Below are 22,686 nucleotides of genomic sequence, written 5' to 3'. Positions count from 1 at the left end.
CTTGACTCCTGAGTTTTTTTATGCCCCCTTAAATTCTGTGCCTGAGGCCAGGGCCTTACTTACCACCCCCAGTCTTGGACCTGTTTCATTTTACTTTTTACTACAAATAAACAGAGTGAAAAACTGAAATAAGCTTGGGCCACATGCAAATCTGTGGCTGAATTCCACGTAACAGAATGACTCATTTTTGACACAAAATTAGTTGTTGCGCGTGCTCTGCCAGCCTTCTCATATAGCCCAGAGAAGGCTCAGTTACCTGGATCCTTCCTCACCACATGGACATCACCATACACCAGACAAGACACCAACACACTTTCCGCCCATTGAAGCTGCTGGGAAAAGTTTAATTGGCTACAGAAATTTGCAAGAATCAAAGGTCACCTCTGGAGGAAAAAGAAAACTACCCCTTTGATTCTGGTTCATGGACGTGCATGTTATTAGATTCCCCTCGAGGCTGGACATCCCATGTTTGGTGCAGAAAAGAGTGATTCTATGAGTGTGGTGATTCCCTTAGATAGTTCCTTCATCTTGGCTTCGGTTACTTCAGAGCCTTAAAAAAAAAATAAATAAGTATTAGCCACCTCAGAAGCTGAATAATATGTCTTGCAAGTACCTCCAACTAATCTTTGCACCATTTTGGTTTGCTTCTGAAGGTCTCCATGTCTGTGGCAAACCTAAATAGACCTGGATGTGCCTTCCCTGGTGAACAGGAATGTTCTGCCCCTAAGTGAAATACGAAGAGAAGTCACATTGGAGTAATTGTACGAATTTTCCAAAAGCTGCTGTCCCTGCTAAAGAGCAACGTTGTCCAGGCAGCATCTGCCTCTGAGCATGAATGGAATAAAGCCATCCAGGCTGCTACCTTCTCTAATAAAACCTCCAGGAGCAGTGAGGGACACAAGCTGCCCCTGAGAGCCAAGCCAGTCTCTGGCATCTCCCTACAAAGAAAGAAAACACTATTTTTATTTTCTACAAATCCAAGGAAATCTGCTTTTCCATGAGTGACCTAGACCAGGGGTCAGCACACTGTGTTTGGAAATCAAGTTTTATTGGGACACAGCCCTGCCCATTGATGTACATACTGTCCAAGCCTGCTCTCCCTCTCTAACGCGCTGGAGGCCCCACAAAGCTGAAAACAGTCACTGTCTGGCCCTTTACAGAACAAGTCTGCTGACCCCTCAGCGACACTATCAGCCTCCACGTATCCATTTATAGGTGCACGGATATATTTATTCCTGGCCTCAGGCGCATTCCTAACTGCCTGCTTTCTCAGGTGCATTCCAGATTCCCAGAAGCACAATCAGCTGTCACGCCCGTCCCGCTAACTATGCAAACGGGAGCATCCCAGGGGAGCAGGATCCTGTGAGACAAGTCCTGTGATGCTCCCTTCTACACCAAGAAGACAGCTTGTCTGTAAAACAAACAAGAACTTAAAGGTTCCATCTCACCCTCTCAGGCAGTCCTGGTGATTCCAAGTCACGTATCAGTTTCAGCTGATTTCCAACTCAGCTATCCTTGGCTCTGAAAAGCTGTCATCACTGGCATCGCTGTATCTATCACTAGAGCAAAAGACGAATTAACTTAGCAAGGTGTAAAAAAACTCTGGACAATTATCCTATTTACAATCCTAAACACTTTCCATAATTAACCCCCACTAAGAGAAGATACTAAGGAATATTCTACTATTACTTCCTAGTCACTCCAGGAAGACGTTAGTCCAACCACAACCGACGGTCTCCTTTTGTCAGAGGAACTGATCACTTGCTTGTGTCTTAAATTGGAAGTACCTTATTCAGAAAATTTATAAAAGCATTTCAATTTAGACTGAAATTTATAACCTTCTGAAGACCACTAATATAGGTCAACAGCATGAAAGTTTTCCATTCCAATAAACATTCTCGTAGGTCGAAGGGTTTGAGAAATAATTTGCACAATTTTGCTGTTCTCAAATTAGAAACTTTATGTGATGCTTCAACTACCTCAAGTTACATGTAGTATTCAAAGCAGGACTGATTATTGACATAGATGCCACCATCTTCGGTTCCCGAAGAAATACACCTTCTCCATGAGATAGGCCTGCAATTGTACTTTCACTTTGAGCCACGGACTCAGTTTGGGGTTCCTCACGGACTCAGTTTGGGGTTCCTCTTGCTTGGTTCCAAGTAAGTCAGCAGGTTGATCAACCCCTCAAGAGTTCTACTGATCTATGAAGATTACATTGTCAGGAAGTAAGTGTTTTATGCCTGACCCATTCCTAGCCTTGGCCAAGTTTTTGCTGACTTATAGCAATAGAAGTCTGAATTCCATAAGAGGTGAAAATCCACTTTTTTTTAAAGAGAGGAGAGGGAACAGTTGGAGAAACCCTATGCTGACAGGCTAGAAAACAAAGATGTACCCTAAACATATGGAGTAAATATCAATAAATACAGAAACAAAATCATAACAGACAACCTCACTCTCCTCCCTGACTTCTGGACAAAATACTGGAAAGGGGGAGGGTGGGGCTAGAGTATGGAGAAGACACAGAAAAAGATCAAGAAATGGCAGAAAAGACAATATTTCTCAGATGAACAAAGAAATCAACATATCCTTAAAACCAATCAAGTAGAAGATACCTCCTAGTTAGTTTTTAATTCAGGAAAACCACTTCTACTGTTACAAAAGGGTTTCCAATAAAGAAAACACAGGAATAACCAAAGAAAATATATTTTTAAAAAGCAACCCCCCCAAATCGATATATCCTTATCCATGCACTCTCACTAGAAAAACGTTGAGTCCTTCCTGGTTCTCTGCAACAAAAGGGGATTTGGAAAATGCACTCAACTCCCTATGTGTCCCCATCATGCTAATCCAGGCCACAGGCTCAAGTAAGCTGTGTGCTGCAGTGGGCCCCACAGGGCATGTACCCTGACCCCACAAGTGAGAAGGTCCAAAGGGCCAAGGCAACTCTACTTTCTCAAGTATCTCAAGCTTCCTTCCACACCTCTGAGCCCATGGAGGAGTGGGGCGGGCCCACATCTTCACCCTCACACTCCTGGTTGTACTAGTTATTAGCCACATGCCTTCGGGCTGGTCACTTGACTCTTTGAGAGTCTAGAAAAAAGTAGTAACAATACCTACCACCTCATCAAAATGTTATGAGGGCCGAAAGAGAATGCATAAATTTAGTGCTCTGAAACTATACGAAAATATGAGCTGTTGCTGTTCATGGGGGTTATGTGTTTACAACGTGATATCTCTCAAAAAGTCATGGAAATATAAAGAAGCGGCGAAAACTGTCATGTCCATGATTTTCAGAAGTCTTTCCTGTACCAAGAGTAATTCCCTACCCACTTCACCAAGTGGACTTGGGTGGGTCTAACCTAATGGCTCTCACTTCCTGTCTGCTGGCTGTCAGCCCCAAACTCTGCCAATGCATCAAAATGGCACAGGTTGACTCCAACAAAGGGAAGCTCCAAGGCAAATGACTGGGCTCACTAATTTTCTTTCATATGTGCTCAGGGGCGGAGGTAGAACAACCACATAAACCACAACACTCAAGAACAGAATTCTCAAAATAGGCAATGGTGCTAAATAAACATGCTGATTTTATGGCATTCATGCTCCAGCAAAACACAAGTGCTAGAAACACAATTCCACATGCAGAACAGCAGTGGTTCCTGCACATCCAATAAAATGCGGGTGCTGTTTTGTGCCATGTAAGACTTAGGGCTTCATTTTTGTTTCACACAGAACGGACTTAAGTCATACGATACTTATCTGGGCATATTTTCACTTAATTCGAGACATCTCAGCTCTATCTTAAGACAACCTGTCTTTTTAAATAACCTCTGTACATACACACACACACACACACACACACTTCTCAGTGGGGAGAGTTATTAGATATTAGGGTCTTACATGTTACATTTTTTGAAATACCGCAGAATACAGAACTATTCGTGTGTACCTTGTTACATTTGAGGAGCAGAAAGTTTTAAACTGGCACTGTCCGATATGGTAGCCACAAGCCGCAGTAGCTATCTAAATTTAAATCAACGAAAAGCAAATAAAATTTAAAATTCCATTCCTCACGTGTACACACTGAGCCACACTTCAAGTGCTCAATAGCCATGTGTGGTTGGCAGCTGCCATATTGGACAGTGCAGATTATAGAACATTTCCATCACTGCAAAAAGTTCTATTGGATAGCACTGATTTAAAAACAAATGAATGATGATTAAAAAAAAAAAAAAAACACCATAGATTTAAAAAGGAAGTCTTGGGGGGAGCGAGAAGATGGCGGAAGAGTAAGACGCGGGGATCACCTTCCTCCTCACAGATACATCAGAAATACATCTACACGTGGAACTTCTCCTATAGAACACCCACCGAACGCTGGCAGAAGACCTCAGACCTCCCAAAAGGCAAGAAACTCCCCACGTACCTGGGTAGGGCAAAAGGAAAAAGAACAAACAGAGACAAAGAATAGGGACGGGACCTGCACCAGTGGGAGGGAGCCGTGAAGGAGGAAAGGTTCCCACACACTAGGAAGCCCCTTCACTGGCAGAGACAGGGTTGGCATGGGGGGACCTTTGAAGCCACAGAGGAGAGCACAGCAACAGGGTGCAGAGGGCAAAGCGGAGAGATTCCGCAGAGGATCGGTGCCGACCAGCACTCACCAGCCCGAGAGGCTTGTCTGCTCACCGGCCGGGGCGGGCGGGGCTGGGAGCTGAGGCTCCTGCGGATCCCAGGGAAAGGTCTGGAGTTGGCAGAGTGAAAACAGCCTGAAGGGGTTAGTGCGCCACGGCTGGCCGGGAGGGAGTCCAGTTGAAGTCTGGAGCTGCCGAAGAGGCAAGAGACCTTTTCTTCCCTCTTTGCCTCCTGCTGCGCGAGGAGAGGGGATTAAGTGCACCGCTTAAAGGAGCTCCAGAAACGGGCGCGGAGCTACCGAAGAGACAAGAGACTTTTTCTTGCCTCTTCGCTTCCTGGGGTGCGAGGAGAGGGGTTTAAGCGCGCCGCTTAAAGGAGCTCCAGAAACGGGCGCGAGCCGCGGTTGTCGGCACGGACAACAGAGACGGGTGTGGGACGCTAGGGTTGCTACTGCCGCCACCAAGAGGCCTGTGTGCGCGCACAGGTCACCCTCCACACCGCCCCTCCCAGGAGCCTGTGCAGCCCGCCACTGCCGGGGTCCCGGGATCCAGGGACAGCTTCCCCGGGAAAACTCACGGTGCGCCTCGGGCCGGCGCAGCGTCACGCCGGCCTCTGACGTCGCAGGCTCGCCCTGCAACCGTGCCCCTCCCTCCCCCCGGCCTGTGCCAGAGCCCCCGAATCAGCTGCTCCTTTAACCCCGTCCTGAGTGAAGGGCAGACGCCCTCGGACGACCTACACGCAGAGGCGGGGCCAAGTCCAAAGCTGAACCCCAGGAGCTGTGCGAACAAAGAGGAGAGGGGGAGGTCTCTCCCAGCAGCCTCAGAAGCAGCGGATTAAAGCTGCACTATCAACTTGAAGTGCCCTGCATGTGTGGAAAACCTGAATAGACAGCGAAATATCCCAAGTTGAGGAGGTGGACTTTGGGAGCAAAATATACTTTTATTTTCCCCTTTTTTCTTTTTGTGAGTGTGTATGTGTGTGCTGCTGTGTGAGATTTTGTCTGTATAGCTTTGTTTTCACCACTTGTCCTAGGGTTAGACTGACCGTTTTTTGGGTTTTTTTTTTCTTTAATAGAAATTTTTCTTCTTAATAATTATTTTTTATTTTAATAACTATATTTTATCCTACTTTATTTTGTCTTCTCCCTTTCTTTCTTCCTTTCTTCCCTCCCTTCTTTCCTACTTCCCTCCTTCCTTTCTTCCTTCCTCCCTCCCTTCCTTTCTTCCTCCCTCCCTTCCTTTCTTCCTTCCTTCCTTCCCTCCCTTCCTCCTTCCTTCCTTTCTTTCCTTTCTATTTTTTTCTCCCTTTTATTTTGAGCCGTGTGGATTAAAGACTCTTGGCACTCCAGCCAGGTGTCAGGGCTGTGTCTCTGAGGTGGGAGAACCAACCTCAGGACACTGGTCCACAAGAGACCTCCCAGCTCCACGTAATATCAAACGGCAAAAAATCTCCCAGAGATCTCCATCTCAAACACCAAGACCCAGCTTCACTCAAGGACCAGCAACGAACAGTGCTGGACACCCTATGCCCAACAAAGAGCAAGACAGGTCTACAGCCCCATCCATTAGCAGAGAGGCTGCCTAAAATCATAATAAGGCTACCAACATCCCCATACACACCACCGGACATGGACCTGCCCACCAGAAAGACAAGATCCAGCCTCACCCACCAGAACAGAGGCACTAGTCCCCCCAACCAGGAAACCTGCTCAACCCACTGAACCAACCTCAGCCACTGGGGACAGCCACCAAAAACAGAGGGAACTACGAACCTGCAGCCTGCAATAAGAGATCCCAAACACAGTAAGGTAAGCAAAATGAGAGCACAGAAAACCACACAACAGATGAAGGAGCAAGATAAAAACACACCAGACCTAACAAATGAAGAGGTAATAGCCAGTCTACCTGGAAAGGAATTCAGAATAATGATAGTAAAGATGATTCAAAATCTTGGAAATAGAATAGACAAATTGCAAGAAACAGTTAACAAGGACCTAGAAGAAATAAAGAGGAAGCAAGTAACGATGAACAACACAATAAATGAAATGAAAAATACTCTAGATGGGATCAGTAGCAGAATAACTGAGGCAGAAGGACGGATAAGTGACCTGGAAGATAAAATAGTGGAAATAACTACTGCAGAGCAGAAGAAAGAAAAAAGAATGAAAAGAACTGAGGACAGTCTCAGAGACCTCTGGGACAACATTAAATGCACCAACATTCGAATCATAGGGGTCCCAGAAGAAGAAGAGAAAAAGAAAGGGACTGAGAAAATATTTGAAGAGATTATAGTTGAAAACTTCCCTAATATAGGAAAGGAAATAGTCCATCAAGTCCAGGAAGCACAGAGAGTCCCATACAGGATAAACCCAAGGAGAAACACGCCAAGACACATAATAATCAAACTGTCAAAAATTAAATACAAAGAAAACATGTTAAAAGCAGCAAGGGAAAAACAACAAATAACACACAAGGGAATCCCCATAAGGTTAACAGCTGATCTTTCAGCAGAAACTCTACAAGCCAGAAGGGAGTGGCAGGACATATTTAAAGTGATGAAGGAAAAAAACCTACAACCAAGATGACTCTACCCAGCAAGGATCTCATTCAGATTTGATGGAGAAATTAAAACCTTTACAGGCAAGCAAAAGCTGAGAGAGTTCAGCACCACCAAACCAGCTTTACAACAACTGCTAAAGGAACTTCTCTAAGCAAGAAACACAAGAGAAGGAAAAGACCTACAAGAACAACCCGAAACAATTAAGTAAATGGTAATAGGAACACACATATCAATAATTTCCTTAAATGTAAATGGATTAAATGCTCCCACCAAAAGACACAGACTGGCTGAATGGATACAAAAACAAGACCCATATATATGCTGTCTACAAGAGACCCACTTCAAACCTAGGGACACATACAGACTGAACGTGAAGGGATGGAAAAAGATATTCCATGCAAATGGAAATCAGAAGAAAGCTGGAGTACCAACTCTCATATCAGACAAAATAGACTTTACAATAAAAACTATTACAAGAGACAAAGAAGGACACTACATAATGATCAAGGGATCGATCCATGAAGAAGATATAACAATTGTAAATATTTATGCACCCAACATAGGAGCACCTCAATACATAAGGCAAATACTAACAGCCATAAAAGGGGAAATCGACAGTAACACAATCATAGTAGGGGACTTTAACACCCCACTGCCACCAATGGACAGATCATTCAAAATGAAAATAAATAAGGAAACACAAGCTTTAAATGATACATTGCAAAAGATGGATTTACTTGATATTTATAGGACATTCCACCCAAAAACAACAGAATACACATTTTTCTCAAGTGCCCATGGAACATTCTCCAGGATAGATCATATCTTGGGTCACAAATTTAGCCTTGGCAAATTTAAGAAAATTGAAATCGTATCAAGTATCTTTTCCGACCACAACGCTATGAGACTAGATATCAATTACAGGAAAAGATCTGTAAAAAAATACAAACACATGGAGGCTAAACAATACACTACGTAATAATGAAGTGATCACTAAAGAAATCAAAGAGGAAATCAAAAAGTACTTAGAAACAAATGACAATGGAGACACGACGACCCAAAATGTATGGGATACAGCAAAAGCAGTTCTAAGAGGGAAGTTTATAGCAATACAATCATACCTTAAGAAACAGGAAACATCTCGAATAAACAACCTAACTTTGCACCTAAAGCAATTAGAGAAGGAAGAACAAAAAAACCCCAAATTTAACAGAAGGAAAGAAATCATAAAGATCAGATCAGAAATAAATGAAAAAGAAATGAAGGAAACAATAGCAAAGGTCAATAAAAGTAAAAGCTGGTTCTTTGAGAAGATAAATAAAATTGATAAACCATTAGCCAGACTCATCAAGAAAAAAAGGGAGAAGACTCAAATCAATAGAATTAGAAATGAAAAAGGAGAAGTAACAACTGACACTGCAGAAATACAAAAGATTATTAGAGATTACTACAAACAACTGTATGCCAATAAAATGGACAACCTGGAAGAAATGGACAAATTCTTAGAAATGCACAACCTGCCAAGACTGAACCAGGAAGAAATAGAAAATATGAACAGACAAATCACAAGCACTGAAATTGAAACTGTGATTCAAAATCTTCCAACAAACAAAAGCCCAGGACCAGATGGCTTCACAGGCGAATTCTATCAAACATTTAGAGAAGAGCTAACACCTATCCTTCTCAAACTCTTCCAAAACATAGCAGAGGGAGGAACACTCCCAAACTCATTCTATGAGGCCACCATCACCCTGATACCAAAACTAGACAAAGACGTCACAAAGAAAGAAAACTACAGGCCAATATCACTGATGAACGTAGATGCAAAAATCCTCAACAAAATACTCGCAAACAGAATCCAACAGCACATTAAAAGGATCATACACCATGATTAAGTGGGGTTTATTCCAGGAATGCAAGGATTCTTCAATATACGCAAATCAATCAACGTGATACACCATATCAACAAACTGAAGGAGAAAAACCATATGATCATCTCAATAGATGCAGAGAAAGCTTTTGACAAAATTCAACACCCATTTATGATAAAAACCCTGCAGAAAGTAGGCATACAGGGAACTTTCCTCAACATAATAAAGGCCATATATGACAAACCCACAGCCAGCATTGTTCTCAATGGTGAAAAACTGAAACCATTTCCACTAAGATCAGGAACAAGACAAAGTTGCGCACTCTCACCACTCTTATTCAACATAGTTTTGGAAGTTCTAGCCACAATAATCAGAGAAAATAAAGAAATAAAAGGAATCCAAATAGGAAAAGAAGAAGTAAAGCTGTCACTGTTTGCAGATGACATGATACTATACATAGAGAATCCTAAGGATGCTACCAGAAAACTACTAGAGCTAATCAATGAATTTGGTAAAGTAGCAGGATACAAAATTAATGCACAGAAATCTCTGGCATTCTTATACACTAACGATGAAAAACCCGAGAGGGAAATTAAGAAAACACTCCCATTTACCATGGCAACAAAAAGAATAAAATATCTAGGAATAAACCTACCTAAGGAGACAAAAGACTTGCATGCAGAAAACTATAAGACACTGATGAAAGAAATTAAAGATGATACAAATAGGTGGAGAAATATACCATGTTCTTGGATTGGAAGAATCAACATTGTGAAAATGACTATACTACCCAAAGCAATCTATAAATTCAATGCAATCCCTATCAAATTACCACTGGCATTTTTTACAGAACTAGAACAAAAAATTTCACAATTTGTATGGAAACACAAAAGACCCCGAATAGCCAAAGCAGTCTTGAGAACGAAAAATGGAGCTGGAGGAATCAGGCTCCCTGACTTCAGACTCTACTACAAGGCCACAGTAATTAAGACAGTATGGTACAGGCACAAAAACAAAAATATACATCAATGGAACAGGATAGAAAGCCCAGAGATAAACCCACACACATATGGTCACCTTATCTTTGATAAAGGAGGCAAGAATATACAGTGGAGAAAAGACAGCCTCTTCAATAAGTGGTGCTGGTAAAACTGGACAGCTACCTGTAAAAGTATGAAATTAGAACACTCCCTAACACCACGCACAAAAATAAACTCAAAATGGGTTAAAGACCTAAATGTAAGGCCAGACACTATCAAACTCTTAGAGGAAAACATAGGCAGAACACTCTATGACATAAACCACAGCAAGATCCTTTTTGACCCATCTCCTAGAGAAATGGAAATAAAAACAAAAATAAACAAATGGGATCTAATGAAACTTAAAAGCTTTTGCACAGCAAAGGATACCATAAACAAGACGAAAAGACAAACCTCAGAATGGGAGAAAATATTTGCAAATGAAGCAACTGACAAAGGATTAATCTCCAAAATTTATAAGCAACTCATGCAGCTCAATAACAAAAAAACAAACAACCCAATCCAAAAATGGGCAGAAGACCTAAATAGACATTTCTCCACAGAAGATATACAGATTGCCAACAATCACATGAAAGAATGCTCAACATCATTAATCATTAGAGAAATACAAATCAAAACTACAATGAGATATCATCTCACACCGGTCAGAATGGCCATCATCAAAAATTCTAGAAACAATAAATGCTGGAGAGGGTGTGGAGAAAAGGGAACCCTCTTGCACTGCTGGTGGGAATGTAAATTGATACAGCCACTATGGAGAACAGTATGTAGGTTCCTTAAAAAACTACAAATAGAACTACCATATGACCCCGCAATCCCACTACTAGGCATATACCCTGAGAAAACCATAATTCAAAAAGAGTCATGTACCAAAATGTTTATTGCAGCTCTATTTACGATAGCCAGGACATGGAAGCAACCTAAGTGTCCCATCAACAGATGAATGGATAAAGAAGATGTGGCACATATATACAATGGAATATTACTCAGCCATAAAAAGAAATGAAACTGAGTTATTTATAATGAGGTGGATAGACCTGGATTCTGTCATACAGAGGGAAGTAAGTCAGAAGGAGAAAAACAAATACCGTATGCTAACACATATATATGGAATCTAAGAAAAAAAAATGTCATGAAGAGATTAGTGGTAGGACGGGAATAAAACACAGACCTACTAGAGCATGGACTTGAGGATATGGGGAGGGGAAAAGATGGGCTGTGACGAAGTGAGAGAGCGGCAGGGACATATACACACTACCAAATGTAAATTAGATAGCTAGTGGGAAGCTGCCGCATAGCACAGGGAGTTCACCTCTGTGCTTTGTGACCACCTAGAGGGGTGGGATAGGGAGGGTGGGAGGGAGGGTGATGCAAGAGGGAAGAGATATGGGAACATATGTATATGTATATGTATAACTGATTCACTTTGTTGTAAAGGAGAAAGTAACACACTATTGTAAAACAGTTAATACTCAAATAAGGATGTTAAAAAAATAAAAAATTAAAAAAATTAATTAATTAATTAATTAAAAAAAAAACATAATCACCATGCAATGGTTCTCCTTATCACTCCCTAAGAAAGGTTTTTTTTAAGGTCTGGCTATGTACAGTCAAAATCACAGCAACTCCCTCTCATACATGTATGTAACCCCCAAATAATGGAAGCACTCTTTTAAAAAAAAGTTTTTTACTGTACTATTTCTCACAAGACAAAATCAAAATCACCAGCGGCAACGCATTGGAATCGCTATCCTTAAACACTGGCTGGACTTACGAGACTTGACCGCCATGGTGTACATGTGGTTCTTTGACAAACAAAAGGCTTGTCATAGTCACGTTTGTTTGTCCAAGACTCTTGGTTCCTAATAAATTCCCAGTATAAGAAAACATATATTCCAAGGCACCAGGGCAAGGGTAGAGGAATGCCTCATACAGTCCACCTTCTTTGCTACCCTGATGCAGCCGTTAAACCATTTCTTCTCGATGAACAGAAAGAGGTGGTTGGAATTTTTAAAAAATTTAACAGCATACTTAAGATTCCCAGCATGCATACATTCCTATAATACTTTATATCAAAATCCATTTCATAGGGAGAAAGCATGTTTTAAAACAGGTTGCCATGCACACAGTTTCCCCCAAAGCATTGTTATTGCTATGCTTACTTCCTTCTCAAAGAGCCCCTGGAAGCCATAAAATATAAGAGCAATGGAATTAAAAACTTAGTATGCTTTGAATGAGTTTTGCATTGAATAGTAAACAGCAGAACACAACCCTAGCAGGGCGTTAAAAGCACAGTGGTCTAAATCTCTATTAACTCCGTCCCTGGCTGGCACCACATCATCTGCAGGCAGTGAATCACGATCAATAAAGAACACCTTTTCAGCAACATTTAATCCCTGAGGGAAGGCATACTCACATGGGGTTTATCAGCAGTACTTTACAAGAAAAAGTCTCCAGGTATGGTTTTGGAGTCCAACAATAAGGGAGGGGGGCTGTTTTAAAGATGTTTAAAGGAACTGTCAAAAAAGAAAGCAAAAAAGAATCTTTTTTTCCAGTTCACTTTTGCTTGAAATGTAACAAAGGAGGAAAAGTGGTATCTTTATATCAGTTGAAAGTTTACAAAGCACCATCTCAACTGTTCCTCATAGCAACCCTAAAAGATGAAGATCCTGAGGTTTAGGACTGGGGACTTGAAAAAACATTACCCAGTAAGTGGCAGATCCAGAAAATAAACCCATAGCACCCTCTCTACTTGCCCACACTGTCCCCACAAAAATAAACTATTTGCACCTTACACTGCAAGAATGGCCCCTGGCAACATCAACCATGTAGCCCCAAAGTTAAAATAAAAAGCAAGGTGATTCCAAGTTTAGAACAGTGCTGGAAAATGCACATTAGATTCACACAGGAGAAAAAGAGTTTCTTACTCTCCTAGTCAAATAGAAAGGGACACCCAAAGTGGGATAAGGATGCCTTAGAAGGAGAAATACACACTCTATATATAATCAGCAGAGAGGCCACACCCACCTCTGATGCCCACCATCGGTAACAATTTGGGCAACCAGCATCCTAACAGGCTACAGATTGGCATTCTCTTTTCGCTAAGCACTTCAGGAATGCATAACAGGAGCCAAGGGAGAGGTGAGAGCCGAAGCCAAAGCACTAAACCCTCTGGGGGAGTTCAGGCTGTTCCGTATGGATTTGTGTGCATTTTATGCTGTGAGTCAAGGGAAGCCATTTAGAGATTCAAGCTCCAAAATAATGTAGGCAGAGCATTCTGTCAGCAGAAGATGGATTGAGAGGAGAGAAGCTGGAGGCCTGGAGACCAGGTAGGAGGCTTTGAGTAGGCAAGAGATGAAGGAGACGGGAACTAAGGTGAAATTAATAATAGCACAATAATAATTCCCATTTAATTTCCTACCATAGACCAGGCACTGTGCTAAGTGCTTTGCATTTAGAATAAAACGTACTCTTCATCACTACCATGTGAAGTGAGTACTATTACCATCCCCTTTTTATAAAGACTATCTTAGCTGGGGGTCTGTATCTGAGGACTCCTAGAAGAATATCGATGGATGGGAGGCTTTAGGGATATGAATACCGTTCCAATTGCTATGTGTGTGCAGTTTTCCAGGAAGTGGGTCCACAGCTTTCATCACTTTCTTTGAAGGTGATTTGTCAGCCTCAAAATGTAGAGAACCATTGTACTACCCGACGAGTCCCCCAGGACAGGGTGTGTGTTCTTATTGGACTTGCAGTTGATTCTCTTGCACCCAGCACCATGGCTAGGATGGCGTGAGCTCCAGCACATGTGGCGCATTGAGTGGATGCTGAAGCACGCAGCCATCAAACAGCAAGAGCATCGTGCAACTCAGAAACACGTGTACGAGGTGTTCAGTTCAAAAGACAGGCTTTCGTAATTAATAAAGACTCTGTGGTGATGCTTTGAGAACATATGAATATCCTGTTTTCCGAAACCTTTCATCCAATGGTTTTGGCATCCACTGATGATCCTTATTTGACTCAGTTATTACATTGGGCGTTGCATCTACATTTTTTTAAATTGGCCTTTTGGTTTTTTTGAGTATTACTATGGGATTTTTTTTAAAGTGTAATGTGTATGATCCAACTTTGTCATTATTGTTTTTGATGTTCAAACTGTCCAAAGTGAGCCCCTCTCAAGTGGCTTCTTTGACCTTATACAAAATCTCCCCTTTGGTTTTTGAACTCTTCTTTCCTTTAAGCCTGGCAATACATTCTGGGCTCATCTTGTACTTTCCCTGCCCCAGACCTGAAAGCAACCATTTCTTCCAGGAACCCTAGTTCATTTCAGTGGGGGATGGTATTGTTTCGTTACAAAAGAGACGTCCACACAGTCACTAGCTTAAACAGGTGATAAACTCAGCATCATCCACCGAGTGACAACAGAGGGAAGGTTCTGTGCCTTACATGTCTCCTGACATGTCCTTGTAAAGTCTATAACAGCCCCAATGAGCCATTCTTCCCCAAATCTCTAACCTGATTCTAATCATGAGAAAACAATCAGATGAATCCAAATTCTGGTCATTGCTACAACTGGCCTGGCCTCTTTATACAAGTCAATGTTATGCAGAACTGAAAACGAGAGGGTGATTTACCCAGATTAAAAGAAACTAAGGAAGTATAACCAAATGAACCTCAAATTAAGCACTGATTACAAATTTTTTTTTTTTGATTTCAAAAAAAAGCTAAAGATACATCTGGAGATAAATGGAGAAATTTAAATATGGACTGGATATTAAATGATGTCATTGAATTAATGTTAATTTTCTTAGGTGTGATCATGATACTGCATTTACATAAGAAAATGTCTTCAGTTTTAGAAAATGAATGATAAAGTATCTAGGAGTGAAGTGCTATGATGTTTGAAACTTATAAATGATTCAGAAATAAGTATATACACAGAGAAAGAGAGAATCAAACGTGGTAAAAAGGCAACAGTTGGTGAATCTAGGTGAAAGGTTTACAAGTATTCACTGTACTATTCTTTCATCTTTTCTGTAGGCTTGAAAGTTTTCAAAATAAAAGAATCAGGAAAACTATACACACACACACACACACACACACACACACACACACACTATTATGATTATAAGCATGAAAGGAGTCATACGGATATGGACTAAAGACTGGAAGGAAAGACTCAAAAGCGAGCACAGGGGCTGTTAGGTTTATAGGTTTATGGATCCTTTTTCCTTTTTCCCCCAATTTTCTGTAATGCCTCAGCTAGAAGTCCACAGAAAACAAAATGTTCCCAGGCTGGAAGCCAGCATGTCACTTAGAAGGAAAAGCCCAGTAGTCACAGGAGAGAGACCAGAGACAATGGCGAAGGAAATGGGTGCCTTCGCTCGCTGACTGCTGCCAAGATTCAAAGAGAAAAGTGAAGAGGGAAGCCTGAGCTTGCAGGAGAGAAGGGACTCAGATCCCAGGAGCACACCCGGGCTCCGGAAATGGAAGGCGCTGACTCCAGCTCTGTACTTCCTTGAAGGACCCTCCGATTATGAAGTAGTTTCAACTTCTGAGTTTGGTCTGAAACGATCAAGCTAATACAGTGCGTCGTGGAGTTAACTTCCCTCCACTTTCTGTACCGGCCTGCCTCCTGTCTCACCACAGAAAGATGATTTCTCTGCATAAGAGATAGTATGTATTGGGTGGAGACATGGAATCTAAGATCCTAAAACCTAGAATAAAATGCTACTCACATGTCTTAAGATTCCGGTTTTATACTTTAAAAACATGTTTCCCCAAAGAGCTGCATTTCTGTGAACTGTTGACTGAACTCCATCTCATTTCTTGCTTTCAGACATAGGACACATAGAACAAGCGCTATCTAAGCACAAGAGTTTTACTCTGACCTGAGAGAGGGGCGTGATAAATGTTGGAATCATAAAAACTGGAAGTCGGGGCTTCCCTGGTGGCGCAGTGGTTGAGAGTCCGCCTGCCGATGCAGGGGACGCGGGTTCGTGCCCCGGTCCGGGAGGATCCCACGTGCCGCGGAGCGGCTGGGCCCGTGAGCCGTGGCCGCTGCGCCTGCGCGTCTGGAGCCTGTGCTCCGCAACGGGAGAGGCCGCAACAGTGAGAGGCCCGCAAAAAAAAAAAAACAAAAAAAAAAACTGGAAGTCGTTCCTGACCTCGGTGTGAACTGACTGCACCTCAGGGCCTTGCAGGGCAGCCCCAGAGACATGCGGACTGAAAAACAACCTATGAACTTTAGACTCCCATCCCTCTTCTTTTTCCAGTTGCTTAAAAATGGAATTCTGAAACAACAAGGTCCTACTGTATAGCACAGGGAACTATATTCACTATCACGTAATAAACCATAATGGAAAAGAATATATGTATAAAACTGAATCACCTTGCTGTACACCAGAAACTAACATAACACTGTAAATCAACTATACTGCAATTTTTTTTAAAAATGGAATTCTGGACAGAGATCATGTGCTTTGTTTCTAGATACTGAAAAACTCACAATTATAAGAACCTTTGGATATTCTATTTAGTATAAATCTACAATTTTTTATTACAATTATATGAAGCAGCCTCATTCCATTACATCATACACCAGCAAAGCCATGAAAATTTGTGGATACCGTTTAAACATGGGACAAATTCTATTTAGACACCAGGGGAGAGACACCAGCAAGTAATTACAATGATTTATTTAATGGACCATAATTTCCCATTGGATTTCTTTATTCTAAAAATGGTTTATTAGACTTGTGCAAAAGAGTTAACACAGAAGGCCTGAGGCTGCTATCTTTATTTACAAGGGCCTGCTTGCTGGGGAACTTAGCTTTCAGAACGTTTTCTCCATTACTAACTGATAAGGTCATTTCATTGGGCCTAGGCTGTTTGTACAAGCAAGGTGATTTGTGGTGAACGCTGGCTATCCTTCTGGGAGCCTGGAATTTGGGTGGTTGCTAGGCAGAGAATGCCCATGTGACCAGTCTCCTATAGAAACTCTAAACTCTTAAGTGTCAAATGGGCTTCTCTGGGCATAAACACTACACACTGCATTTTTACTGCTGGAGGGAGGGTGAGCTGTGTGTGACCCCTCACAGGGGGGAGAGAACATAGGAAACCTGCAGATAGATTTCTCCAGACTCTACTTATACCTCTTTCCCTTACTGAGCCGGCTCTGTATGCTTACTCTGTCACTGAAATGAATTTTAGCCATGAGTACAACTATATTCTGATTCCTTCTAGTCAATCATCGAATGTGTGGGTGGTCTTGTGGGACCCCCAAAACAAGACTTAGTTTGATTTTGCAAGTACTTCTGAGTAGCTTATAAAAACCTACAAAAAAATTGAAACTACTCTCCTACAACTATTATGCCTCTTGAACAGACCACCACAGGTGGTGGACCTGGTCTTCGTAACTGCTGCCATTCTATAGATACCAGAGTAGCTGAGAGTTCAGCTCACCAGCTCTAGATCACAAAATAATATTCTTACTGCAACTTCCCAGGCAATAAAAGATAAATGTTCTCCACGAAGCAGAAAGCAAAGGTTAGAGCCCAGGTGTATTTGCTCAAAGCCGAGGATTTTGTACATTGTGGGTTTTAAAGACATCAGCTGCACATGTGCCATACATTTAAATAATATCAGCCAATTTCTGGGAAAGGAAGTCATTAGTCTAGTGTTCATATTTCTTGTCACATTTGTTTAGGATTGATTACAGATAGTAATCTTGTTTGACAGAAATACAGTCCCAACTCAGCTCACATTAGAGCCTGGCCATCAAAGCAGTTATTTGCTTTTCAGTGCTCACTAACACCATGGAGCCAGGCAGAGAGGAGTTGAAGCGCAAGGTTCCTCTGGAATCCTAGGGTCTGCCACTGGATTAAGTCATGGGCACCATTCTTAGCTGGAAAACCCCCTGCAAGGTGTCAAGATCATACTAGACTATATCCTCCCCTGCTACCTACATTTAGTACTGTAATGGGTAGTAAGCAACCACTGCATACTAGGGAGCCAGGGAGACAAAGATAAATAAGATGCTGGCTGCTCTTAAGGACCGCACCAGTCGATGGCTGATAGATAGAATTCTCTGACCACCATGGAAGCCTGCTAGTCAGCTGTGATTCCAATCCCAGCATCAGAGTCTTGTTAAGAGATCTTTCCTTTCTTTCTGAGACACTGTGCCTCGCTCAGCAGTTGCTGGCAAGCAGTCACTTTTCTCAGAAACTGATGGTGAGCTTTACCCAGAGACCACCAGGCCCAAGGCAAGAACTGGCGGGCCAGCCAGCACACAGGTGGGCGGGCCACACAAACCAGACGCCATTTCTATATTAGTTGATGCTTGCAAACAACCAGATAGTTATGCATGAACAATTATGTGTGCATTACTTCTCCCAGCCATCTCACTTGTTCCACGGTCATCCTCCCTTCACATGTGAGCACCTGAAATAATGGAGACAATAAAGCGGCTGGGAAGGGTCAGAGCATATATCCAACACGGGACCACACTGGAATGTCCAATCTGCTGTGTAAGCCATGCAGCCTCACAGCACAGGAAGCTCATCTTCATAGGCAATCTCATGCAGAACCAGGCCACGTGAGCCAGGAAAACTGGAGCTGAAGCTCCACTGAAGTAGGGAAGCTGAAGCAGGGAAGAGCCTGGAAACCTCCCCCCATCCCAGTCTACTCCTCATGGCAGCCTAGATTCCAGCTCCACAAGGCATGGTGTGAAAACCACTGCACTGGTTCAAGAGTGCAGGGAGTGATCATTAATTCATTAAGAGACCCAACATGCAAAATATGTAAAGCGGTTCCCACCTGAACACACAGTTAAAGGAAATGCTAGAGAGCTGTGAGTCTCTCCTAGCAGGTAATATCGCAAACAAGCAGGCTTGTGTAACAAAGCACACGTGGACACACCACACAGCGATCCTGGCAGTCCTCAAATGCAATATCACCAGGCTCATTTGCTAGGATGAGGGTCCACAATGGTAATCTTCTAAACAAGATATATCCAGTTATTGTGGTAATAACCCCTACCTAAGAACATGATTCCAGCTAGTTCCTTTCACTTTGAAAGTTATTACATACAATATTCTTAGATGAGAGGAAGTAAAGACGTAAATTCTCCCCAAATGAGTATTTAAATATAAAGAAATTTTAACAAAAATCCCTAAGGGATTTTTTAAATTCAAACTTGACTCTAAAAATCATTATACAGGTCCTCCAGAAGAGAGAAAAACACATTTTTTAAAATGTTAAATAAAAATGAGAGTAGGGTAGATAAGGGCTTGATTTACAATAATCCTATGATAATGAAAAGGGTGGTAAGGATTCAGAAAAAAGAGATGAAAACACCAATTGAACAAAACAGAAATCCCTGAAACAAATCTAAATTACTTCATTGGCGGCGGTGGGGGGGGCGGGCAATGTAAGGGGGATGCAGATTCCCTGCCTCACACAATATACCAAAAATGAAGTCCATATAAATTACAAATTGAAAATATAAAATTGAAACCATATCAGTCTCCCAAGGCAATAGAAATAAAAACAAAAATAAACAAATGGGACCTAATCAAACTTAAAAGCTTTTACACAGCAAAGGAAACCATAAAAAAAAAAAAAAAAAAGACAACTAACGGAATGGGAGAAAATATTTGCAAATGATGCCACCGACAAGGGCTTAATCCCCAAAGTATACAAACAACTCATATAAGTCAACCAAAAAAAAAAAAAAAAAAAAACCCAATTGAAAAATGGGCAGAAGACCTAAATAGACATTTCTCCAAAGAACACATACAGATGGCCAACAAACACATGAAAAGATGCTCAACATCACTAATCATTAGAGAAGTGCAAATTGAAACTACCATGAGGTACCACCTCACACCAGTCAGAACAGCCATCATTAAAAAGTCTACAAATAACAAATGCTGGAGAGTGTGCGGAGAAAAGGGAACCCTCCTACACTGTTGGTGGGAATGTAAATTGGTGCAGCCACTAGGGAAAACAGTATGGAGGTTCCTCAGAAAACTAAAAATAGAGTTACTATATGATCCAGCAATCCTACTCCTGGGCATATACTTGGACAAAAGTATAATTCAAAAAGATACCTGCACCTCTATGTTCATAGCAGCGCTATTCACAATAGCCAAGACATGGAAACAATGTAAATGTCCACTGACAGATGAATGGATAAAGAGATGTGGTACATAAATACAATGGAATATTACTCAGCCATAAAAAAGAATGAAATAATGCCATTTGCAGCAACAAGGAGACAACTAGAGATTATCATACTAAGTGAAGTAAGTCAGAAAGAGAGAGACAAATACCACATGATATCACTTATATGTGGAATCTAAAATATAGTACAAATGAACCTACCTACAAAACAGAAACAGACTCACAGACGTAGAGAACAGACTTGTGGTTGCCATGGGTGGGGGGATGGAGAAGGGTGGATTAGGAGTTTGGGGTTGTTAGATGCAAATTATTACATTTAGAATGGATAAACAACAAGGTCCTACTGTATAGCACAGGGAACTATATCCCATCTCCTGGAATAAACCATAATGGGAAAGAAAATTTTAAAAAGAATGTATATACATGTATAACTGACTCACTTAGCTACACAGCAGAAATTAGCACAACATTGTAAATAAACAATACTTCAATTCAAAAAATTTTTAAAAAGAGAAACCATAAAAGTGCTAGTGGAAAACAAATGGGTAATTATTTATATAATAATCTTTCGATAGGGAAAGACTTTAGGCAGGATACTAAAGACATAATCCACAAAAGTAAAAGAGTTGACCACATATAAATAAAAAATACATGAATAAGGACTACATAAAGTCTTTATTTAAAACTTTAGAGAAAATAAAAACTAAGATAAAACTAACAAAAACGAATGAAAGCCATTAACAACTTAGAAAAAAAATCACTTTGAAAAAGTATGTGTAACCTAAAAAAGGATTAATGTCCTTTATATATAAAGAGCTTACCAATCATTAAGAAAAAAAAGGAGGGGATTTCTCTGGTGGCACAGTGGTTAAGAATCCTCCTGCAAATGCAGGGAACACGGGTTCGAGCCCTGGTCCAGGAAGATCCCACATGCTGCAGAGTAAATAAGCCCGTGTGCCACAACTACTAAGCCTGTGCCCTAGAGCCCGTGAGTCACAACTACTGAGCCCGCGGGCTACAACTAATGAAGCCCGTGCGCCCAGAGCCCATGCTCCACAACAAGAGAAGCCACCGCAATGAGAAGCGCACGTACCACAACGAAGAGCAGCCCCTGCTCGCCGCAACTAGAGAAAGCCCATGCACAGCAACAAAGACCCAACACAGCCAAAAATTAATTCATTAATTAATTAATTTTTAAAAAGAAAAAGGATAATAGCAAAAGGAAAAATAGGGCGAAGGATATGAACAGGCTATTCATAAAACAAAAAGCCAATAAACGTATAAAATATTCATATATATTAATCAAAAAGTCAGCAAAAGAAAATCCCTTTTTTAACCTATCAAAATGACAAAAATCTCTAAAACAATACTCAGCATCAGCATGATTTTGAAAGCTGACACATTACCATTGTAGATGTGATTAAATCATTTTCACTAAGAGAAAAAAGTATGCTTGTTAAGAGGGGAAAAAAATGATTCCCCACTTTAAAAAAAAATCCTACAATGATATTAAATTTTATGAGAAACCTAAGATGTTGATAACTGCACCTCAAGTCACTGTTAAAAACTGTAAGCTGGTTACCTGGAAGACAGCTTGCATCCCTGAAGGAGGTAGGCATTCAGATTCCCAGTTGCCGCAAGTAATAGCCCCAGGTATGGAGGGGAAGGCTTCATTGGCCTAGAAGAAAACTCAGGATGGAATTGGACACCGACAAAATAGGGGTGATCTGAAATGAGAATAATCATAATGCAATTGAAGCAGATAAATATGAGAACAGCTTTAAAGGTATTCTTTAATTAAGAAAACTCTTTAAATGGCAAGGTGATTATTTAACTTGTTACCAACATAGCCAGTTATTTTCATGATCCAACTTGGTAGTAGAATTTCAAATTGCAAAACACATCTCATTAATAAGAGATCCAGCATTTTATTTGTGCAAGGTGTTAGAGTGAGCAAAGTTAAGCAAAAGTTTTTGAATGGGAAAACTTTGGGAAAAGTTTTTGAATGGGAAAACAGATTTCCCCAAATCTGCCCGCTATCTAGACCCTTCACAGACGTACAGTGGTTCCATTTCCATGGGTGGGGCCCAGGGCAAGCCACCATAAAATATGCCTAAATGGCATATTGATTATTTTGAATTAAAGTTACTTAAGATTGAGCTGATGGGGACTTCCCTGGTGGCGCAGTGGTTAAGAATCTGCCTGCCAATGCAGGGGACGTGGGTTCGAGCCCTGGTCCAGGAAGATCCCACATGCCACGGAGCAACAGAGCCCGTGCACCACAACTACTGAGCCTGCACTCTAGAGCCCGCGAGCCACAGCTACTGAGCCCATGTGCCACAACTACTGAAGCCCACGCACCTAGAGCCCGTGCTTAACAACAAGAGAAGCCACCA

The 22,686-nt window shown here is 41.4% G+C and overlaps 1 protein-coding gene across 3 annotated transcripts in view; it reads right to left on the bottom strand.

Annotated features, from left to right (window-relative positions):
- Nucleotides 1-309: 309 nt before the first annotated feature.
- Nucleotides 310-22,686, bottom strand: part of CTPS2 (CTP synthase 2) — a 130,587-nt gene continuing 108,210 nt past the window's right edge. Inside the window, exons 17-19 of one of the 3 annotated variants that reach the window (XM_059050843.2) lie at nucleotides 21,873-22,017; nucleotides 1,449-1,559; nucleotides 310-550 (exon numbers count right to left, since the gene is read on the bottom strand). In XM_059050843.2, coding sequence (XP_058906826.1) covers nucleotides 1,490-1,559; nucleotides 21,873-22,017 — 215 coding nt within the window. In that variant the 3' untranslated portion in view covers nucleotides 310-550; nucleotides 1,449-1,489. The remainder of the gene's footprint in view (nucleotides 551-1,448; nucleotides 1,560-21,872; nucleotides 22,018-22,686) is intronic. The other 2 variants (XM_059050840.2, XM_059050842.2) reach the window with 2 other exon arrangements.

This window comes from Kogia breviceps, chromosome X (assembly GCF_026419965.1).
Source record: "Kogia breviceps isolate mKogBre1 chromosome X, mKogBre1 haplotype 1, whole genome shotgun sequence".
NCBI classification, from domain to species: Eukaryota; Metazoa; Chordata; class Mammalia; order Artiodactyla; family Physeteridae; genus Kogia; species Kogia breviceps.
This window is presented reverse-complemented; position numbering and strand designations above follow the sequence as displayed.